Source organism: Taudactylus pleione, unplaced genomic scaffold, assembly GCF_031769625.1.
Source record: "Taudactylus pleione unplaced genomic scaffold, aTauple2 ptg000016l, whole genome shotgun sequence".
Lineage (NCBI taxonomy): Eukaryota > Metazoa > Chordata > Amphibia > Anura > Myobatrachidae > Taudactylus > Taudactylus pleione.
In genome coordinates this window covers 49,734,438-49,750,229 of record NW_028284418.1, presented here as the reverse complement: position 1 = coordinate 49,750,229, position 15,792 = coordinate 49,734,438, and the positions used below count along the sequence as shown (strand labels likewise).

Here is a 15,792-nt window from a genome sequence, read left to right as displayed (position 1 = left end):
TATTTGCGGTCATACTGCGTACGCAATTAGCGTTGTGTTTAGAGGTTTATAGGCAGGTTTTGTCTTAGAGGTTCTAGGCAGGTGAATCTTAGAGGTTTATAGGCAGGAATGTATTAAAAGGTTTATATACAAATTTAACAGAGGTCAGAGCTTCCCATGGAACCTGTGCTGTCAGCCAGTATGTTGTACAGTTTCAGATTTTGGCATCAGAGCTGAAATGGAATGAAGAAGCCCTTACCGCAGCTTTTTGGCACGGACTTTCTGTTCGATGAAAAGATGATTTGGTCACTCGCGAGCTTCCAACCAATCTTAACAATATGATTTCTCTTTGCAATAAAATTGATCTACGATTTAGAGAACACCAGGCTGAGATGCATAGAACTGACCTATACAAGCCACCCCCACTACCCACTCCTACCCGCCTAACTCCTTCTTCTACAGATGAAGAGCTCATGCAGGTGAATCATACACATCTCTCTAAAGAGGAATGACAGAGAAGAATTCTAAAAAATCTCTGCCTATATTGTGGAGATTCGGGGCACCTGGTGGTCTCCTGTTCCCGTAAGCCGGGAAACGCCCATTCCTAACTGGTCCTGGGGACATCAAGTTAGGAGTAATAAGTCCGTCCCTAAAATCTAAATATTTTGTCTTGATCTTCGCCGTAGATCTTAAGCCTAAACCTGTTTTTGTCACTGCTCTGTTAGACTCTGGAGCAGCAGGAAACTTTGTGACTTCCAGTTTTGTTGACAAGCTACAAATTCCTTGTACATCTCTTGATCACTCTATCTCCCTGACCTCTGTAGATGGACAACCTCTGTTAAATGGAACCGTCTCTAAGGAGACTCAGCCAGTCTTGGGTTGTATTGGAGCACTCCATTCTGAGCATCTTAAGTTCTTAGTGATATCCAAGGCTTCCCATGAAGTTATTCTAGGGTTACCATGGTTACATCAGCACAATCCCGGGATTGACTGGTGCACTATGCAGGTTCTCTCATGGAGTACAAGTTGTCAGGAATCTTGTCTTCCCAAAGTATGACCTATGAGGAAAATAGCATCATTAGTACATCCAGAAATTCGTAAAAAATATCAAACCTTTGCTGATGTCTTTTCTGAAAAAACAAGCTAATGTTTTGCCTGGCAAGATGCCTCCTCATGGTCATACTTATCCTTTGTCCCTGCCAGAGACCAAAGCCATGTCGGAGTATATGCAGGAAAATCTGGAGAAAGGATTCGACCTTCCACTTCTCTTGCTGGAGCAGGTTTAATTTTTGTTGGTAAAAAAGATGGTGGGCTAACACCGTGTATAGACTACAGAGGCCTTAATGATATTGCAGTTAAGAACAGATATCCACTTCCATTGATTACAAATTATTTGATAGAGTCAAAGGATCTATCATATTCTCCAAGTTAGACTTGCAGGGGGCCTATAATCTTATCTGTATTCGCTCAGGAGATGAGTGGAAGACCACTTTCAATACAAGAGATGGACACTTCGAATATCTTGTCACGCCCTTTGGGTTGTGCAATGCACCTGCTGTTTTCAAAGGTTTCGTCAATTCAATTTTTAGAGACCTGTTATATGTTTCTGTTGTTGTCTATCTAGATGACATTTTGATTTTCTCTTCATCCCTAGAGGAACACCACAAACATGTAAGAGAAGTCCTGTCTCATCTGAGAAAGAACCATCTCTACTGTAAATTGGAAAAATTTGACTTCAGCGTTCCTAGTGTACCATTCCTTGGTTATATCATCTCCGGTTCCAGTCTAGAAATGGATCCTAAAAAAGTTCTGGCACTTCTGAATTGGTCCCGACCTCAGACATTGAAGGCTGTTCAGAGACTTCTCGGATTCACCAACTATTATAGATGTTTCATCAAGGGATTTTCATCTCTAATGGCTCCCATTACAGCTTTGACCCGCAAAAATGTCAACCCCACTCTGTGGCCTCCCGAGGCAGAAACAGCCTTTCAACTTTTGAAGCAGGCTTTCATAACAGCCACCATCTTAAGACAACCTGACTTGGATAGACCCTTCCTGTTAGAAGTGGATGCATCTTCAGAGGCAGTGGGAGCTGTTCTTTCCAAACAATTTGAGGATAATCAAATCCATCCATGCGTTTTTTTTTTCTAAGAAGTGTGAGGTTTTGGTTTTGTTGTGGGCCCGGGGTGGTAATAGGAGCAGACTCTGAAGCAGATTTAAAAATAAACGTGGAGTTTTTAATGAGTGGGTTAACAGACATGAATGTGGTAAAACAGAAAGTCTGGGTATAGCACTAAAGTGCACTTGGGAACTGTAGTGAGGCAATGGGAAAAAGTCCAGATAGTGTTTAACAGAAGGTAATCCAGTTTTCCAGGTCTTGTGAGGCTGAAAAGAATTGTGGCTGAAGAAGTAATGTACAGAGGAAGGTGCAACTGGAGGCAAGGTGCAGGATAACAGCTGACACAGGAACTCAGGCAAATGGGGAAGGTAAAGGAGGAGGCAGTGGGAGAAGGCAGTGGAGTCCAGCAGGGTTAAGAGCAGGCTCGGTGAAGCAGGCTTAGGCAGAGATCCAACAGGCAGACGGACAAGCTCAGGAACTCTCTCTCAGCTTGCGCTGAGAAACACGTTGCACTGGCAATGCAAGGGAGCTCTGAACTCCCTTTTATACCCAGGGCCCAGCCATGAGTGGTCAGAGAGTGAGCATGTGACACGCCAGGATTGAGGAACTAGGTCACATGGCTGAAAGCAAGATGGCGGCACCCATGCCAGAGCAGAACGGAAGCACCGTCAGGCCTACCCAGTACAGAGTGACAACATGCCCATACAGGACCACGCACAGCCAATGCTCCCCACCAGGCACCAGCACCACCACCAGACGCTCCCCGCTGTAACATCCGCACAGGTAACACCTGCCGACCACCATGCTGAGAAACCCTGGTCGTGACAGTACCCCCTCCTCTTTATGGGTGGCCTAAGGACACTCACCAGGCTTTTCAGGATGAGCAGTATGGAACTTCCTGATGAGTGCGGGAGCATGAATGTCCCGGGCATCGATCAAGCAGCATTCTTCCCGGCCGTAACCCCTCCAATCCAGGAGGTACTGCAAACGACCCCTTTGGACACGGGAATCAAGGACCTGGGAGACCTCAAATTCCACACCTCTTTTGGTCTGGACATGAGGAGGAACAGGGAGCATCATACGGAACTTGTTTAGGATCAGGGGTTTGAGTAGGGAAACATGAAAAGAATTGGGGACTTTCAAATATGAAGGCAGTTGAAGGCGATACGCCACACGATTGATTATTTCAATAATAGAGAAGGGTCCAATGAATCGTGGAGCAAACTTCATTGAAGGTACTCTAAGTCGTAGGTTCTGGGTAGACAACCACGCCTGATCTCCAACTTGCATGCAGGGCACCTTTCTCCGTTTCTTGTCTGCCTGAAGTTTGTAACGAGAAGATGCTTTCTCCAAATCATTACATACCTGAGCCCAATTTGATGCAAACCTCCATACAGTATCATCCATGGCTGGAACATCAAAGACAGGTCGGCTTTGGAACTCAGGGACTCGGGGATGGAGACCATATACAATCTGGAATGGGGTTTGGGTTGTGGAAGAATGATATGAGGCATTGTGTGCAAATTCAGCCCAGGGCAATAATTCCGACTAATTAAAATTCAATTTAACTTGTAGAATGGAACACAGAGCTCTCCAGAACCTTGCCAAGAATTGGGCTCCACGATCAGAGACTATTTCTGTAGGAAGGCCGTGGAGATGGAATATATGCTGGACGAATAGATGAGCCAAATCCGAAGCAGTAGGAAGTGTCTTTAGGGGAACAAAATGGACCATTTTTGAAAATCGTTCTACCACGACCCAGACAGTAGTATATCCCTGGGAATTTGGCAAATCAGTCACGAAGTCCATGGAGAGATGCGTCCACGGATGCAATGGTATAGGCAGGGGTAACAACTCACCAGCTGGGGCTTGATGCGCAGATTTTTGCTGAGCACATGAGGCACATGATGAGATGAACTCCAATACATCAGCTTTCATCAATGGCCACCAATAGGCTCTCTTCAAAAGGTTCAGAGTCTTCTGAGTACCAGAATGGCCTGCAAAGTGTGAGGAGTGTGCCCAGGTGAGAAGCTGCTTCCTTAACTCCGGGGGCCACGAAGGTTTTCCCAGTAGGTGATTGCATTTGTATTGTGGCAAACACCCTTGATTCCAGCATAGAATTTCAGAATTATTGTTGCAGGAGAGGGACCTTGACAAAGCATCTGCTTTTTGATTAAGAGCTCCAGAACGGAACGTCAGAGTAAAGTGGAAGCGAGCAAAGAATATTGGCCACCGGGCCAGATGAGGACTTACACACTGGATATTCTTGAGGAAGAGTCTATGGTCGGTAAAAACAGTAAAGGGAAACTTAGCCCCTTCTAGCAGGAATCTCCATTCCTTCAGTGCCAACTTTACTGCCAAGAGCTCTTGTTCTCCTATGGCGTAGTTCTTCTCTGCAGGAGAAAATTTCTTGGAAAAAAAACCACAGGGGTGAACTCGGTTGTCTTTGTAGCGCTGGGATAGGATGGCTCCCACTGCCTCTGATGATGCATCCACCTCCAACAAAAAGGGTCTATCCAGGTCTGGTTGTGTTAAAACAGGAGCTGTAATGAATGCCTGCTTCAAAAGCTGGAAGGCTGTCTCTGCCTCAGGTGACCATAAAGCAGGATTAGCACCTTTATGAGTCAGGGCTGTGATGGGAGCCAACAAAGAGGAAAATCCTTTGATAAAACCTCTGTAATAGTTGGCAAATCCGAGCAATCTCTGAATGGCTTTCAAGATCTGAGGTCGGGACCTGTCCAGGATTGCCTGAACCTTGTTGGGGTCCATTTCTAGACTGGAGCCTGAGATGACATAGCCAAAGAATGGCACACTGGATACACTAAAAACACATTTCTCCAGTTTGCAGTAAATATGATTTTCCCTTAGTCGGGCTAACACTTCCTTCACGTGTTTATGATGCTCTTCTGAAGAAGACAAGAAAATCAATATATCTTCCAAATAGACAACTACTGAGACATATAGTAGATCCAGAAAAATTTCATTTACAAAGCCTTGAAAGACAGCAGGGGCATTACACAATCCGAAGGTCATCATAAGGTATTCAAAATGACCATCCCTGATATTAAAAGCAGTTTTCCATTCATCGCCTGCACGGATACGAATGAGATTATAGGCCCCTCGCAAATCTAATTTCGAGAATATGACGAATCCTTTGACTCTGTTGAACAACTCTGTGAGTAAAGGGAGTGGATACCATTTCTTGAATGTTATATCATTAAGACCCCGATAGTCTATACATGGTCTTAGGCCACCATCCTTCTTAGCAACAAAAAAGAACCCAGCTCTGGAAGGAGAGGTGGAAGGACGGATGAACCCCTTATCCAAATCCTCCTGGATGTATTCAGACATAGCTTTGGTCTCTGGCAAGGATAGTGGATAGGTGCGACCACGAGGAGGCATCTTGTTTGGCAATAAATCGATTGGGCAATCTCATTCTATGTAAGGAGGTAAGATATTTGCCTGTTGTTTAGAAAAAACATAGGTAAACATTTGATACTCTTTGGGAATTGCTAATGGTTTTAATGAGACTGTTTTCCTTACAGTCTTAGGAAGACAGGATTTCTGACAGTCAGCTCCCCATGAAAGGATTTGCATTGAGCACCAATCTGTCCTGGGATTGTGCTGGTGTAACCAGGGTAGCCCTAAAATGATGTCTTGGGAGGCTTCAGGAATCACTAGGAATCTCAGAGACTCAAAATGCAGTGCTCCAATGCGGACTAGTAGTGGCTGAGTCTCCTTGATGACAACTCCATTAGTCAGAGGACGTCCATCTACAGCGGTCAAGGAAATTGAGCGATTGAGGAGAGTTCAAGGAATCTATAGTTTGTCAACTAAACTAGAAGTCATAAAATTTCCGGCTGCTCCAGAATCTAATAATGCAGCAACAAAGATAGGTTTCAACTTGAAATCTAAGGCTATGTTCAATACAAAATCTTTGCAGGTTGGGGACGGACTCGTTACTTCTAACTTGATGTCCCCAGGATCAGTTAGGAATGGGCGTTTCCCGATTTACGGGAACAGGAGGCCACCAGGTGACCCGCGTCTCCACAGACGTTTTTTAATATTCTTCTCTGGCGTTCCTCTTTGGAGAGATGGGTATGATTCACCTGCATAGGCTCTTCATCTGTAGAAGGAGGGGATGGACGGGTAGTAGAGGGAGGAGTAAATGACCTTTGCCAATCAGTTCTATGCTTTTCAGCTTGACGTTCTCTGAAGCATAAATCGATCTTTTTACAGCGAGAAATCATATTGTCCAGATAAGTGGATAGCTCACAGGTGACTAGATCATCTTTCAGTCGATCAGAAAGCCCATGCCAAAAAGCTGAGGTGAGGGCTTCCATATTCCACTTGAGCTCTGATGCTAAAATCTGAAACTGTATGGCATACTGGCTGACAGGACGGGTTCCTTGTTTCAGTGTCATGATACTGGATGAGGCCGATACACCCAGGCTCATCAAAAATCCTCCTGAATGATGACACAAAGTTGGTATAGTTGTCCAGCAAAGAGTCTGAACGCTCTCGGAGTGGGGAAGCCCAATCCAAGGCTGAGCCAGACAACAGTGACATGTTGTATGCCACTTTAGTTCTTGCAGTTGGAAAATGATCACTCTGCAAGGTAAAATGAATGTCACACTGATTCAGGAACCCCCGACAAAGCTTGGGGTTGCCATCAAATTTACTTGGCATAGGAAGATGTAACTAAGGGGATGTCCTGTACCCCATATTTTCATAACACAGAAGCGGGTGTAACTACCGTTACATTAGGGGAGGGCAGAGAGGTTTGCAAGTTATCCTGTCGTTTAGTCATTTCTTGCAGGAATTTGGCCATTTGGTGCTGCATAGCTTCCAGGTTTTCCAAACGGCCTGCGATGCACTGGAATAAATCCACTCCAGACTCCTGTCCAGTGGTCAAGTCCATTGGGCCAGTGCAAACTGTGAGGTTCTGGTTTTGTTGCAGTCCGGGGTGGTAATAGGAGCAGACACTGAAGCAGATTTAAAAATAAACGTGGAGTTTTTAATGAGTGGCTTAACAGACATGAATGTGGTAAAACAGAAAGTCCGGGTATAGCACTAAAGTGCACTTGGGAACTGTAGTGAGGCAATGGGAAAAAGTCCAGATAGTGTTTAACAGAAGGTAATCCAGTATGAAAAGAATTGGGGACTTTCAGATAAGAGGGTAACTGAAGGCGATAAGCCACAGGGTTGATTATTTCTATGATGGAGAAGGGTACGATGAAACGTGGAGCAAACTTCAGCGATGGTACTCTGAACTATAGGTTCCGGGTAGACAACCAGACTTGGTCTCCAACTTGCATGCGTGGCACCTTCCTACGCTTTTTATCTGCCTGAAGTTTGTAGCAAGAGGATGCCTTCTCCAAGTCAGTACGTACTTGAGCCAAATAGATGCAAATCTCCGTACAGTATCCTCCACGGCTGGTACATCAAAGACAGGCAGGCTTTGAAATTCAGGGACCTGAGGATGAAGGCCGTAGACAACTTGGAACGGAGTTTGGTTTGTAGAAGAATGATAGGAGGCATTATGTGCAAATTCAGCCCATGGTAGCAATACAGACCAATTGTCTTGAGAAGATGACATAAAAATCCTCAGGAAGGTCTCAAGGTCTTGATTAACCCTCTCTGTGGATCCATTGCTTTGAGGATGATAAGCCATGGAGAAGTTTAGTTTTACTTGTAGAACAGAACATAGGGCTCTCCAAAATCTTGCTACAAATTGAGCACCACGATCAGAAACTATTTCGGTAGGAAGACCATGGAGACGCAATATGTGTTGGACGAACAGATGAGCCAAGTCAGGATCAGTAGGCAGTTTCTTTAGAGGTACATAATGGCCCATTTTCATCTACTACGACCCAGATATTAGTGTAACCCAGAGAGCTCGGTAGATCCATTACGAAGTCCATAGAGAGATGCGTCAATGGACGTGATGGAATAGGTAATGGCAACAACTCACCAGCTGGAGCTTGACCTGAAGACTTATGCTGGGCACAAGAGGTACATGAAGAAATAAACTCTAAGACATCAGCCTTCATGGATGGCCACCAATAGCCTCTTTTTAAAAGTTCCAGAGTCTTCTGAGTACCTGAGTGGCCTGCAAAGCGAGAGGAATGAGCACAGGTGAGGAGCTGCTTCCTTAACTACGGGGCCACAACAGTCTTCCCAGTAGGAGGCTGTAACTGTGTGGTGGCATCTAGACAGATCATTCACTTTCTGATTAAGGGCTCCAGAACAGAAGGTCAGAGTGAACTGAAAACAAGCAAAGAATATTGCACATCCGGCCATACAAGGGCTCACACACTGGATATTCTTGAGGAAGAGGAGTTTCCTATGGTCAGTGAAGACAGTGAAGGGAAATTTAGCCCCTTCCAGCAGGTATCTCCACTTTTTTAATGCCAACTTCACTGCCAAGAGTTCTTGTTCACCTATAGCATAATTTCTTTTGGCAGGAGAAAATTTTTTGGAGAAAATCCCACAGGGATGAACTCAATTGTCTTCATAACGCAGGGATAGGACTGCTCCCACAGCTTCTGGTAATGCATCCACTTCCAATAAAAAAAGCCTATCCAGATCTGGTTGTCATAGAACTGGAGCAGAAATAAAGGCTTGTTTTAGGAGCTGGAAGGCTGTTTCTGCCTCAAGTGACCATAGCGCAGGATTAGCGCCTTTACGGGTCAGGGCTGTAATGGGAGCCATCAATGACGAAAATCCCTTGATAAAGCATATATAGTAGTTGGCAAACCGAAGCAGTCTCTGGATGGCTTTCAAGGTTTGAGGTCGGGACCAATCCAAAATCGCCTGCACCTTCTTGGGATCCATTTCAAGACTGGAACCAGAGATGACATAACCAAGGAATGGCACACTGGGTACACTAAAGACACATTTCTCCAATTTGCAATAGAGGTGGTTCTTCCTCAGATGAGATAATACTTCCTTCACATGTGTATGATGTTGCAGTAAAGAGGATGAAAAAATCAGTATGTCATCCAGGTAGACAACAACTGAGACATATAACAAGTCCAGGAAAATTTAATTAACAAAGCCCTGAAAGACAGCAGTGGCATTTCACAACCCAAAGGGCATCACAATGTATTCAAAATGTCCAACTCTAGCATTAAAGGTAGTCTTCCATTCATCACCTGCACAAATATGGATGAGATTATAGGCCCCTCTCAGATCTAACTTTGAGAATATGATGCACCCCTTAACCCTGTCGAACAACTCTGTGATCAATGGAAGCGGATATCGATTCTTGACCATTATATCATTAAGGCCCTGATAGTCTATACAAGGTCTTAAGCCACCATCCTTCTTGCCGACAAAAAAGAACCTAGCTCCGGCAGGAGAGGTGCAGGGACGAATAAATCCTTTCGCTAGGTTCTCCTGGATGTATTCGGACATAGCTTTTGTCTCAGGCAAGGAAAGAGGGTAGGTGCAACTACGAGGTGGCATCTTGTCAGGCAACAGATCAATTTGACAATCCCATTCTCTGTGAGGAGGTAAGACATTCGCCTGTTGTTCGGAAAAAACATCAGTGAACATATGGTACTCCTTAGAAATTGCTGGAGATATTAATGAAGCTGTTTTCGTTACAGGTCGTATCTTGGGAAGACAGGATTTCTGACAGTCAGCCCAACATGGAAGAATTTGCATTGAACACCAGTCTATCCTGGGATTATGCTGGCGTAACCAGGGTAGTCCTAAAATGATTTCTTGGTAAGCCTCAGGTATCACAAAGAACTTTAAAGACTCGAGTGCTGAAATATGGACTAGTACTGGTTGAGTTTCTTTGGTGACCGCTCCATTAGCTAGAGGCCATCCATCTACAGCAGTCAGGGAAATTGCGTGATTGAGAGATGTACAAGGAATCTGTAGTTTGTCAACTAAGCTGGAAGTCATAACATATACGGCTGCTCCAGAATCTAGTAGAGCAGAAATGAAGACAGGTTTAGGCTTGTGATCTATAGCTAAGATAATTATGAAATCTTTAGTATTTGGGGACAGGCTCATAACTCCTAACTTGATGTCCCCAGGGTCAGTCAGGAACGGGCGTTTCCCGATTTACGGGAGCAGGAGGCCACTAGGCGACCCGAATCTCCACAGTATAGGCAGAGGTTTTTGAGTATCCTTCTCTGACGTTCCTCTTTGGAGAGATGGGTATGGTTCACCTGCATAGGCTCTTCATCCATAGGGGAAAGGGATGGATGGGTAGGCAAGGGAGGAGTAGATGACCTTTGCCGGTCAGTTCTATTTCAGCCTGACATTCTCTGAAGCATAGGTCAATTTTGTTACAGAGTGAAATAATCTTGTTTAAGTTAGTGGGAAGCTCACGGGTGACCAGATCATACTTTAGTCAGTCCGAAAGTCCATGCCAAAAGGCTGAGGTAAGGGCTTCCTCATTCCACTTGACCTCTGATGCCAAAATTTTAAACTGTATGGCATATTGGCTGACAGACAGATTCCTTGTCTCAGGGTCAAGATACTGGATGATGCTGATACAGAGCATCCAGGTTCATCAAAAATCCTCCTGAATGATGATGATACAAAGTCTGCATAGTTATCCAGGAACGAATCTGAATGCTCCCAGAGTGGGGAAGCCCAATCCAGGGCCGGCCAGACAACAGAGACACGATGTATGCCACTTTAGTTTTTGCAGTGGGAAAGTTATCAGGCTGTAAGGTGAAGTGTATATCACACTGATTCAGGAACCCGCGACAGAGCTTAGGGTTGCCATCAAATTTGCTTGGCATAGGAAGGTGTAAATGGGTTGATACCCTGTTCCCTCTGTTTCCAGGCACAGAAGCAGGTGTAGTTGCTGATACCCCTGGGGTGGATAACGAGGTTTGCAGATTATCTTGTCGTTTAGACATCTCCTGTAGAAACTGAGCCATTTGGTGATGCATAGCTTCCAAGTTTTCCAAATGGCCTGCAATACACCGGAATAAATCCACTCCAGACTCCTGTTCAGTGGCCGGATCCATGGGGCCAGTGCAAACTGTGAGTTTCTGGTTTTGTTGTGGACCCGGGGTGGTGATAGGAGCAGACACAGAAGCAGATTTAAATGAAAATGTGGAACTTTTAATGAGTGGTTTAATAGACATGAATATGGCAAAAGTAAAAGTCCAGGTAAAGCACTGAAGTGCACTTGGGAACTGTAGTGAAGCAAATGGGAGAATGTCCAGATAGTGACAGGCAGGAAACAGTCCAGTATGCAGGTCTGGTGAGCTGAAATGATATGCAGGCAGAGGGGATGTGATCCAGCAGAGTGTAAGTGGAGGCAAGGTGCAGGGTGACAGCAGACTCAGGTACTCAGGCAGGAGGAAGGTAAATGGAGGGTGCAGGGAAGTCCAGCAGTTGGAGCAGGTAAGGTAACAGGCTAGGTAACGTGTCCAAGGAGGCAGGTGATGAGCTCAGGAACTCTCTGTCAGCTGTGGCTGAGAAACATGTTGCACTGGCAATGAAGGGAGGCTCTGGACCTTCCTAAATACCAAGTGCCGCACCATGACTGGCCGGAGAGAGCACATGACCCACCAGGATTGGACAACTGAATCACCTGGCCAGAGGCAAGATGGCGGCATCCATGTCGGGAAAAACGGAAACACCGCCAGGCCTCACCAGCCCAGAGTGACAATCTGCCCGCAGAGCACCATGCACAGCCAATTCCCCTCGCCAAACACCAGCTCCACCACCAGATGCCCCCCTCCACAGCGACCTCACAGGTATTACCCGTCGACCACCATGCCGAGAAACCCTGGTCGTGACAGCAGCTACTTACATGGGCTCATTCTTCACGATTCACAGGTCACTCTGGCATTTGGAAAACACTGGAGTTCCTAAGAAGATCTTACTGGTGGCCTTCAATGAAAGTTGACGTAGTGGAGTTAATTTCTTCCTGTACCTTATGTGCACAGCACAAGTCTCCTCGTCAATCCCCAGCTGGTGAACTTTTACCTCTGTCCATTCCATCTTGACTGTGAACACACCTCTCCATGGATTTTATAACAGATTTACCAAATTATGATGGCTATACCACCATCTGGGTCGTGCTAGACCAATTTTCAAAAATGGTTCACTATGTACTTTTGAAGAAATTACCTTCTGCATCGGATCTGGCTCATCCTTTTGTTCAACACATATTTCGTCTCCATGGACTTCCTGCCGAGATTGTCTCGGATCATGGTGTTCAATTTGTAGCAAAGTTTTGGAGAGAGCTCTGTTCTGTTTTACAAGTGAAATTGAATTTCTCTACGGCTTATCACCTGCAAAGTAATGGATCTACTAAGAGAGTAAACCAGGATCTCAAGACCTTTTTAAGAATTTTCATGTCCTCCTCCCAAAATAATTGGTCTGAATTTCTTCCCTGGGCTGAGTTTGCGCACAACGCTTCTTACCATTCCTCCACAAATCAAACTCCATTTCTTATTATGTGTACGGTCTTCACCCTCGAGTCCCTGAAGTCTGGAGTCTGCCTGTCTATGACGTACCGGCTGTGGATGACACTGTATGGAGGTTCACCTCAATGTGGACCCAAGTACGCACAAATTTGGAAAAGACCTCCTTACATTATAAAATTCAGGCGGACAGGAAGCGAAGGAAAGTGCCTCAAATACAAATCAGGGATTAAGTCTGGCTATTCACCCATATTTTGCGCCTCAGAGTTCCGTCAATGAAGTTCGCCCCACGATACATTGGATCCTTTTCCATTACTGAAGTAATTAATCCAGTTTCCTACCATCTCCAACTTCCTTCCTACCTAAGAATCCCTACATCCTTCCACATATCTCTACTCAAGCCGTTGATTCTCAACAAGTTCCTCAAAGTCCTTTCAGTTCCTCCCTGTGTCCAAACTGAGAGAGGTGTGGAGTTGGAAGTGTCCCAAGTCTTGGATTCCCATGTCTGAAGGGGTCAGTTGAAACATCTTCTGGATTGGAGAGGCTATGGCCCGGAAGAACGCTGCTGGACTTTATTTTATTATCTGTGTACATGTCTGCAAGTTCACCCATTAAAAGACCCAGTTTTCAATTTAAATCTGTTCAAGTGTCTGCTCCTATTTCCACCCCGGGTCCACAACAAACTCAGGGCCTGATTCAGAGCTGCTCGCAAAAAGCGAGCGCTCGCTCTGAATCAGGGCGGCCGCTTTATTAAAAAAAAACCCGGCCTCCTGGCCACTCGCTAAACTGTGTGTTACCACCCACAGCTTTTGTGAGCGGCCAGGTGATGGTTGCGATGGTCGCGACCATCGGGCTTGCGACGTTACCCTTGTGCTAGGGTCTCGTCTGCTGCAAGCCCCAGTGAGCTTCCTGCTCTAATAGAGCCGGAAGCTCACTACTGACATCACTGGTAATGTCAGTAGGTCCACCCACAAACGGCAGGCGTTCCTTCAGGAACGCCTCGGTTTTCCCCCTCACCCTACCTTCAAAACAGGTCGAGCTGTCGATCAACATCGACAGCCGCCGCGTTTGTAGGGAACGCCGGAGCAACCGCTTGCGCGCACATACCGCTTGCGAGCACATACCGCTTGCGAGCGGGTCTGAATCAGGCCCTCAGATCCTAACACCCAAACAGTTCACCTTTTCCAGGTCACCTAGCAGCTGCACAGGTGTAGGCATTACTCACTGACAAATTTTAAAAGATCCACAGGTGGAGCTAGTTATTTTACTTGCGATTCTGTGAGGAGCCCTGGAAAACATGTACTGTTTGGGGTCCTGAGGACCAAGGGGGTCATTCAGACCCGCTCACGAGTGCAGGACGTTCGCAAGCGGGTCGATGTTCCCCCACTGCGCATGCACATGACGGAGGGATCTCCGTCTTGCGCATGCACGAGACCCGGCGAGCGACGGGCTCTCCATCGCTCCGGGTCTCGCACCAAAGGGGGCGTACTGTCAATGTTGATTGACAGCACGCCCCCTTTGGTGGGCGTGCCGGGGGCGTGCCTGCCAGACGGAGGCTTTCCCATGGGAATGCCTAGCGTCTGAAGCCGGCCCCACTGACATCAGTAGTGATGTCAGTGGGAGTGATTTTGGCTCTGATAGAGCCAAAATCACTCCAGGGCTTGCGGCAGCGAGACCCTACCGTAGGGTCTCTGTCACAAGCCCGATGGTCGCGATGGTCAAGACCATCGCGACCATCATCATGGACGCTCGCATATGCTGTGGGTGGTCACCCACAGCTATGCGAGCGACCAGGAGGCCGCTCCATTTTCATGGAGGAGGGCACTGATTCAGAGCGAGCGCTCTGGTCAGAGCGTTCTGCTCTGAATCAGGCCCCAAGTTTGAAAACCTGTGGTATATACTATTGATTTTCTAAATATGTAGCGGTACACTGCAAATGTTAATTATTCCTCTTTTGTGAGTTCCTTCCTTATTTTCATATTTTCCAACAAATTACGCCCCTTGAATAAGAGGAACTGGCAGGACACATACACAGTGACATTCATTGCTGAATGCATCCAATTCTACACCTATGCAAATTCAAGATTTTGTTTTGTATGAACATATATTTTAATCAGCGTTCTAGGATAGAGATCTTAGATGCAAGCTACCGTACCCAAATTACTGCCTCCAGACCGTCTTTAAGGCTTATGTAGGCACATTTATAGAGGGGAGAGTATTTACATGCACACATATGCTATGCCACTGTAAATATAACATGAACATTTGCAATGAGGCACGTGAAATATAGTCCTGATGTTCCCATAATCTCATGATTTATTTAGAGAATAAACAAAGTTTCAAAAGGCAATATTTTAGGAGTAAAAACGCAAAGTTGTAAAGAATCAAGGGGGGAGATCAAAACGTGATAGTACAGTAGGTTGTGCTAGGGCTTGATGTTTTTACTTTTACTGTCTGTGCATTCTTATAAAACATCACAGCAGACATTTGAAAGTAAAATTGCAATGTGTTAGAATTTCCAACATAAGGAATGTGCAATTTTTGTGTTTGTAAATGACCCCCCACTGACTTTTTAAAAATAGCAAAGCAGGCAATTGCAGTACTGTATTGTAACATATAGACTCCTTGATTTAATAGAAGTATTGTTGTGTATTAATGAACAAATCTGTGCAAATAAGCAGGACACCAGGACACCAGGTCATTTCACATCACACTGCCTAACAAACATTAAATGTATGCTCCTTGTCAGTCAGCATGGTTTGACCGCCAACTGCGATACAAAAATATCTGATAGGGGAAGAATGTCCCTTACTTGTCACCCGTTTCCTCTCTCACACCATTACTTCCTGGCTTTTCATCTTGTTGAAATATAGTGTTGTCACAAGTATGATCGGGAAAGCCATCTAAATGAAGGCAAAGCCACAAATTTACAAATCAAAAGTTAAATAAATATATATTATATCATTGAAACTATACATTTACACACTACAGTGGAATTCAATTAGTGGTGCTGGAATGCTCAGCTGTGCATATGTCAGATAGCTGTTCTGGAACAGCATATTGCTTCCATCACATTGAATTGAATTCCCCCCTTTGAATACAAATTAATTAACATGTTTTTAATCAACATGTACGATACCTTCAGTAGGAAAAGGATATATTTATAATTTTTTCAAAGAAAAGTTGTTAAAAATTATTATTATTTTTTTTTTTAAATAATCCAAACACTTCACACCCCTAAAGTGAAAGTAGTTGGCTAGTCTGTTAATCTTAATAATCTTAAAA

At 45.1% G+C, this 15,792-nt stretch overlaps 1 protein-coding gene across 2 annotated transcripts in view; it reads right to left on the bottom strand.

Moving 5' to 3' along the window:
• LOC148542034 (ATP-dependent translocase ABCB1-like) overlaps nt 1-15,792 on the bottom strand; it is a 179,931-nt gene that overhangs the window by 105,154 nt on the left and 58,985 nt on the right. For both annotated transcript variants that reach the window (XM_088476416.1, XM_088476411.1), the window contains exon 3: nt 15,320-15,410. In XM_088476416.1, coding sequence (XP_088332542.1) covers nt 15,320-15,410 — 91 coding nt within the window. The remainder of the gene's footprint in view (nt 1-15,319; nt 15,411-15,792) is intronic.